Raw genomic sequence first — 7,491 nt, 5'->3', positions numbered from 1 at the left:
ATTTGAATAGTAAATCTGAATTTGAATAGTGCTATGAATAGTAACTCGGGAATTCTAAAATTTGAATTTTGAGTTCCGAGTTCGCTTCTCATTAGGAGCCCCCCTACATATTGGTATCAAAGCAGAAGACCATACCAAAGAATATAAGAATATATCCAGAAGGATACTATCTGTGCGTGATGGAGGACAGCGCAAAAGGAATATACAGTCACTCTACTGTAGCCAGGACAATTATTCTTCGTCCAGCTGTCCAGGCAACAGTACGAAGAGATAATTGAAGACGCCAGACGCTTCCTTAATCATGAAGGCACCTCAGACGAAGACTTCACCTCGAAGGAACTCCAAAAGATAAGCGTGAAGGACGCTCCCTCAATGTTATAAAGGGGGACGCCGGGCGCATTCATTCATGATCGAATACCAGACCATCATCGAAGAAAGCATCGAAGAACCAAAGAATATATCCAGAAGGATACTATCTGTGCGCGATGGAGGACAGCGCAAAAGGAATATATAGTCACTCTACTGTAGCCTACTGTAGCTAGGACAATTATTCTCTGTCCAGCTGTCCAGGCAACAGTAAAGGAATTGAAGACGTCGGCCGCTTCCTTAAGCACGAAGGCTTCTCAATCAAATAATTGAAGACTTTACCTCGAAGGAACGTCAGAAGATAAGGCTCGCTCCTTCAGACGATAAGAATGAAGGACGCTCCCTCAGTGTTATAAAGGGGGACGCCGGGCGCATTCATTAATCATCGAAGAATACCACCACACCAGACCATCATTGAAGAAACATAGAAGCCTCAGACACATCCACCACCCACTCCACCAACTCTCCACCCACACACATACACCATGAACATATGATCTCAGAAGCACTCTGAGAATCAATCCACCATTAGTAGTAATCACCCACTACCGTTGTATCACTCCACCTTATAAATTAGAGAATAAAGGAGGTCCCCGTGATCATCCTGCGCTTGTAAGGTAATCCCTAAGGTTTGTGCTAAGTGCTTGGGGTTTCCCGAAAGGGAAAGCCGTATGTAAGCTTGCTCTGTGGAAATGAATTAAGCTTTTCCGTTTGAATCCCTGCCTTCCTTTAAGCTCGTTCATATGGGTCGACGTCGCTATGCTAGGGACCCTAGAGGAGAAACCTCTGCGTGTGTTATTCTCGTGTTAGCCCAGATAGCGGCATTTGTAGAGAACCCTGTGTGCGCAGAGAAGTGTTTCCCTTGGGTGGAACTGCTTGGGGAGACGATAGAGTCTGAGTCCTGTGTGTTCGTGGTTGGGGATAGCAAGGGAGTAGACCGGGTTAGTCTAGTTCTGAAGCGAGTTAGTGATGCATACGGTGAGTACCGAGTAGGACTGTCACAAGCATAGTACGCATGACCGGCTGAATTGTTGGTCTCGCTAGCCTGCAGAAGATCCTTAGAAATAATCCGCATAAGCATATTCACTAAGCACCAGATTAGCTAATCGCGAAAGCGACATATCAATATTTATATTCACTAATTGAGCGCTCGCTCATCCAGCGTGTATAAAATATTTGAGCGTGAAAGCGACACTTGCCTTGAATAGTGAAGTGCTTGAGCCACTCCCGGTGAGTGCTCGGGCACTGTTCATATCCCGAATTTGAATAGTAAACGTGAATTTGAATAGTAAATCTGAATTTGAATAGTGCTATAAATAGTAACTCGAGAATTCTAAAATTCGAATTTTGAGTTCCGAGTTCGCTTCTCGTTAGAAGGAGCCCCCTATCATATATATATATATATATATATATATATATATATATATATATATATATATATATATATATATATATATATATATAATCATGTAGCTGGCTACAAAATAACTTATTTTGTAGTCACTTTGAGTTACGATAATTACTATGTTAATTTACGAGATTATAGTAACTCCTTACTAAGTGGTTTACTATAACGTTATGATAAATATCCCCATGTGTTATAGTAACCCAACTATCGTAAATATATATTGACATTATCGTAAATATTCAGCAGCCAGCTACAAAATAAATTATTATGTAGCCACCTTCATTTATGATAATTTTATATATTAATTTACGATAATGTCAATACATATTTAAAGTTGAACCTCAACCACCGACCACGCCTGGCGTACAGTTGAACCACAACCACCGACCACGCCTTACGGCGCGCTGGTCAGCGGAGAGGCGTGCCGTCCAGGCAACTCCTGCTGAGAGCGCGCTCTGGTCGCTCCACATGGCTTCCGCAGATCAGCACGTATGAGGAACGTTCATGGCAACAGATGTCGTGGTACGGTAGCCAGTAGCCTGGACGACAAAACGTGATTGAAAAATGAAGATTCGCTTTTCTAATAATAACAACAAAAAGATGTGATTGAAAAGGCTCGTCTAAACGATAGGCAACAAAGCAGCCGACTACTAGACGTGCCGTCTCTCGATCAGGACCCTTCTTTTTGGGTAATCAACAACTAATCAATCATCGAGACAAGGCGAGGACGCGTCTAAGCAACCGGTGACGATGGATACCGCGTGCCCGCCCGCTGGCCTGTTCTATCTGTATATATAGGAACGAATGGAGGATTACCATCATCATCGTCCATCCATCCACCCACAGTTTGCAGCTGACCACAGAGGACAACAGCGCTAGCTAGCTTGTCGCCGTTTTAATTTGCAGCTGATCGATCGATCGATCATGAGCTACCAAGCAGGCTACCCGCCGCCGGGCCAGCAGCAGGCCTACGGCGCGCCCCTGCCGCCGGCATATGTCGCGCCACCACCAGCATACCCGCCGACCCAGGACGGCGGCGCGCACTACGGCCAGCAGCCGCAGCTGCAGCAGACCACCACCAGCCGCGGCGGCGACGGTTTCTGGAAAGGATGGTGAGTTTGCTTAATTAGCTACTATAGACTGTAATGTTCTAGCATGTGCCTAGGCGTGAATACGTATTTGCATGCTATGCTAGCCTACTAATTAACAGCATCCTCCAGATGTGATGCGTTCTCTGATCACCTTGCCTGTTTGTTTGTTTCATGGCTGTCCCCATCACAGCTGCGCCGCCATCTGCTGCTGCTGCGTCCTCGACATGTGCTTCTGAGTACACGATCGAGGAAACCCCTGCTATGATCATTGACGACATCTTGTGTATCTTGTGTTAATTGGTTTATTAGTTGTTGTTAATGGTCATGCAGTCCTTTCTGGTGCGGTTGCATTGTATTGTTATTGTGTGTGTATCTATATATATCATGTTCAGCAGTTGTTGATCCATTCATTTTCTCTATGACTATATCATTGATGACGTTTCCGGCCCGTACATGCCTATTAGTTCTACACGTTATTCCACCTCCATACCGTACCACTGCTGAATTATATACAGTTGTACATGTGTTCTTGTGTGTTAAGCTTCCGTCAAATTACATGTGTTCAAGTTCAAACATGCATCTCTAAGGGTGCATTTGGTTTCACGGTTGAACCAAGTTGGGCTAATTTAGACCCATTTTCACATGATGTGTTTGGTATGAAATTTAGCTAGGGTAGATTCATCCAGCAGTGGAATACTCCTCCAATATGTGGTTTTATTCCGTCTCCTTACATATGCATCTCTGAGAACGACTTCAGCAGGACCCCTACTAGAACCCTCAAATTTGGGTGGGCACCTAAATCCTCCATCCTGTCCTTATTCCTAGGGCTCTCGGCCAAGCCCCCAAATGATGGTTTCCGTCCATTTCTGTGCATGCCACTTTTCCCCAGCCCCTCCCCGGCACGACCGCGACTCCTCCTTATGGCTCAACCATGACTCCCACCGCCGACCGCGACTCCCACGGCATGACTCTCCGGCGACCGAGACTCTCTACTGTGACTGCCAACGGCGCAATTGTGACTCCCCCGGCGACCCCAGCTTCCCCCACAACCCCGGCGACCATGGCTTCCCCCGCGACTACGCCCACCAAGACTCCTCCCCTGATTTGGTCGAGAAAGTCAACGACAACCAGGTCTCAAGTGACATTCTCTATTAGAATGAGTTTGAGGGCTGTCGGCACGGAAATGTGCCGGGCACACGAGCAAGCCGGAAGGGTCTGCTCGATGGAGCTGGAGATCCGCCTGGCTTCAACGCAGGGATGATCGATCCCGCGTACTCCTCCCGAGACGTGCCAGTCAATTTGACCCTGCAATTGACAAGGAGAGAAAGTTTATCAGTAATTTAAGGTGGAACGTGTCGGTCTGTGCCCAGACAGTTCCAAGTGCGCCGCTTTGGGAGCAGCCATACGGGAAGAGCTATTGAATAGCCGATCAGCACAGAAATCGGCTGTTACGAACTGTAAAACTCATGGGTAGTGATTAATTTCATATTGACAGGTACAATACTCGTAGATGTAAATAAGATCATCAGCTAGATAGATATTGCCAGTGTAAAGCATTGAGCCGATGAATCTAATCAGGAAAAGATATAGCACACGAACGAATCGAATATCTGATACGAACGGATCTACAAACGCTATGAATCTAATCTGTTACCACCAACAGTGAGGTTCGTCCGAATCGATGGCAGCTATGATGATAGTAACAAACTAAAACCGAAGAATCCACAAAAACATCCGTACTTCAACAAGCTTTCTGAAAGACATGCTATGCATGAAGGCTTGGAATAGCCGATTCAGGTGAAGAGAACTACAACGTGTGAACAATCGACTATTTCACATGAACAAGCCTATGGACTCCTCAGACTCAACCTGCTATCTCTAACAGTGGGGTTCGACCGGATCGATGCAGTCGTGAAAAAGACAACGAAATCAAACCTTTAAAGTACACAGATCTATTCACGCTTAACAGAATCATGTAAACATGCTATAGGTGTTAACGCACAAGCGATCGGCTGTTTAGCCAATGCAGGCATAGCAAACAGTTAAGGTCATGCCTAATCAAGAATATATCTACTAACTAGCATCCTCCAATCTACAGTGCTATCAGTGGGGATCGACCGGATCGTTACAGTCATAATAGTGAACCGTAGACCAGATTTAACTAACCAGCAAACCTCTCCAAAATCATATGTGCCTTAACCGCGTACTATGAACGACCAAGATCGAAATAGAACATCCGATAAGACATAACCCGTCATTCATTGTAAGAAGTATTGTGTTGTGACAAAGCAAACGACGGACCCAAAGGATATGAGGCCGATCTAGATCGATCTCGACCGGGCAGATTGATGTTGCTGCAAACTAATGACGATGAGAACATCAGCAAGATCGGTAACTTAATGAATCTACCAAAGATTGCCACTCTTAGGTAGAGCCAATAACTTGACCTTAATCTAATTCGAACAGTGGAGGTCGACCGGATCGATGCAGCCGTACTTGAACTAAACAAGGGTCGATAACTAGCTTATGTCAGAGTCATAGTGGAGGTCGACCGGATCGATATAACCATACGAATAGAAGTATAAGCCATGACGGTACTTACAGACGAGCCGGAGGTCAGCCAGACCGATGCAGCCTTGCTCGCTGAAGAACTCGCCGAAATCTACTCCTACTCCTACTCCTAAAAGTTGACCGGAGCCGAAAAAGTAAGTAACTTGTATTTGATTGATTGTCTTCTTTAGAATAGCCGGGGTCCAATATTTATACCCGAAGCCTAAATATGAATACTACTTAAGTACGACTCATTACCATCTTTGGTATAAAAGAAAATATTCCTATCTTAAGATAACTTGGATCTTATTCTTTCCCTTTTTATAGAGTCCGATATGTAGTTTTCTGATGCCAACTATAGCTCATCATCGTTATCTGCTGACGTTATTCAAAGAGAGTCGATTCTAGTGTCGTGTCTGAATCAGCTGATATCGATCCTTATGCAATCGATTCCTTGATTGACACAATTTTGGAAGCCTTTGAGTTCCCGCGTTCTTCTCCCAAATTTTAGTGTAAACAAGGGCTCTATTCCGAGGGATATTGCTGGAGTGCAGCCTAAAAAACTAATACCATTTTTTTCTAAAAAAAATATTTATTCATTTGAATTGAATCTACTTGTTCATGTTTCTAATAAACCAGCCTCAAGCAATGAAACAATAGGAATAGTAATAAATAAGTTCCTAATAATGTAAATAGATTATCAACGGTTAGAGAACATTTTTAGGGAAAATAGTATTAGTTTCATATTTTTTTTGTTTTAAAATACATAATTTATGAATTTTAGAGATTAAAACAGGTTTTTATTATTTTTAAAGATAGAAAATCACCTTTGAAACTAGCTAAAGGACCATATTTGTCCAGTTTCGATAGTTGAAGACCACGTATAAATAGAAAAGCTAAAACCCTTTATAATTTGGAACGAACGGAGTAAGAGAAGAGAAAGCCATGCACATTTGTTGCCTATTTGGACAGGCTCGAACCTTGAAAATCAACAGGAACAAGCCACCAAACCCAGCAAAACTCCAAACAAACCAAATACAACGGCAACCTAACCCGTCACATCGCAACGAGACAAGCACTACAGGCTTCATTTTCTCGCCTAAGGATTTTTTTTGTAATTAAAGGAATATGAAATATTCTGGACTCTCACTGCCTCACATTAACCTCTGAATTAGTATAGCCGTTTTCTCGCCTAAGGATGGCAAAGCTGCCTTTTCAGGATCACTTTGCGGCTGGGCTTGAGCCTTGTTTTTCAGCCTACTATGGTTGCTGACTAGCTTCGCAGGATAAAAAAGAACTTATTTACACCAGGTGACTCATAATAATTTTATGGTTAGCTCGAGTATTGTTATACCTAGGCAACGAAAACTAGAGTGTCATAGTTGAAACTGTGTGACATCTATTTATTTACACGAACCGCGCTATCAGCGAAATGTTTTGGAGGTTGCTTGCTCAGTGAAGGGTTCAATGCTCAGTTGGCTTGCTTGAAATTTCAATGTTGAAGTTGAAGGAAAAGGAATACAAGGGTTTCTACTCTGCTACACTAGTGGAACAAATGGACTAATGACTGGGCCAAATTGTTGTTTCGCCATAAAGTCGAGGTTATCCTGAGATAAAGACTACCTGTAGGAGGATCATATCTATGTCAAATCTAATGTGTAGACTATTGGTTCCGAGATCTCCCGCATGGGTGAGCCGACCGCTCACCGACGTTCTCGCTCACACACTATGGCTGGAGGTAGAAGAGGAAGGGAGAACAGAGCACGCGCACACACAGCACAAGCACCAGCGTTGGCCGGAGCTCTGCAGAGGAGATGGCAAAACTGAACTCTCTCATTTCACTGAGTTGCAATGGGAAGCTGTATATACAACTCTACCCATCTAATCTTAGTACACAAATATGTCAGGCTGCCATGCTGCTACAGTGACTAGATGTGACAGCAGGGCTGACTTTGGTGCCTGCCCCTGCTGTGGCTACAGTGCGGCAACGAAAACTTTGTCGCCTCGTCCTCGTCGTCCTCCGGTGCGTCCTCCTATGCCTCCTCGTCGTTCTCCTGCGCGTCCTCATGCGCCTCC

The 7,491-nt window shown here is 44.2% G+C and overlaps 1 protein-coding gene across 1 annotated transcript; it reads left to right on the top strand.

The window, feature by feature from the left end:
* The first annotated feature begins 2,359 nt into the window (after nucleotides 1-2,359).
* On the top strand, nucleotides 2,360-3,271 carry LOC136471952 (protein CYSTEINE-RICH TRANSMEMBRANE MODULE 9-like). Its single transcript, XM_066469702.1, has 2 exons — nucleotides 2,360-2,886; nucleotides 3,056-3,271. The coding sequence occupies exons 1-2, from the start codon at nucleotides 2,699-2,701 to the stop codon at nucleotides 3,099-3,101; spliced, it is 234 nt and encodes a 77-aa protein (XP_066325799.1). The 5' UTR covers nucleotides 2,360-2,698; the 3' UTR covers nucleotides 3,102-3,271.
* Nucleotides 3,272-7,491: the final 4,220 nt, after the last annotated feature.

This window comes from Miscanthus floridulus, chromosome 8 (assembly GCF_019320115.1).
Source record: "Miscanthus floridulus cultivar M001 chromosome 8, ASM1932011v1, whole genome shotgun sequence".
Lineage (NCBI taxonomy): Eukaryota > Viridiplantae > Streptophyta > Magnoliopsida > Poales > Poaceae > Miscanthus > Miscanthus floridulus.
The sequence above is the reverse complement of the archived record's forward strand: the minus strand, read 5'-3'. Positions and strand labels throughout refer to the sequence as shown.

Coding starts and splice junctions, on each gene's coding strand:
- LOC136471952 (XM_066469702.1), top strand. CDS start 2,699: ATGAGCTACCAAGCAGGCTACCCGCCGCCGGGCCAGCAGCAGGCCTAC. Junction 2,887..3,055: donor GACGGTTTCTGGAAAGGATG/GTGAGTTTGCTT, acceptor TCCCCATCACAG/CTGCGCCGCCATCTGCTGCT.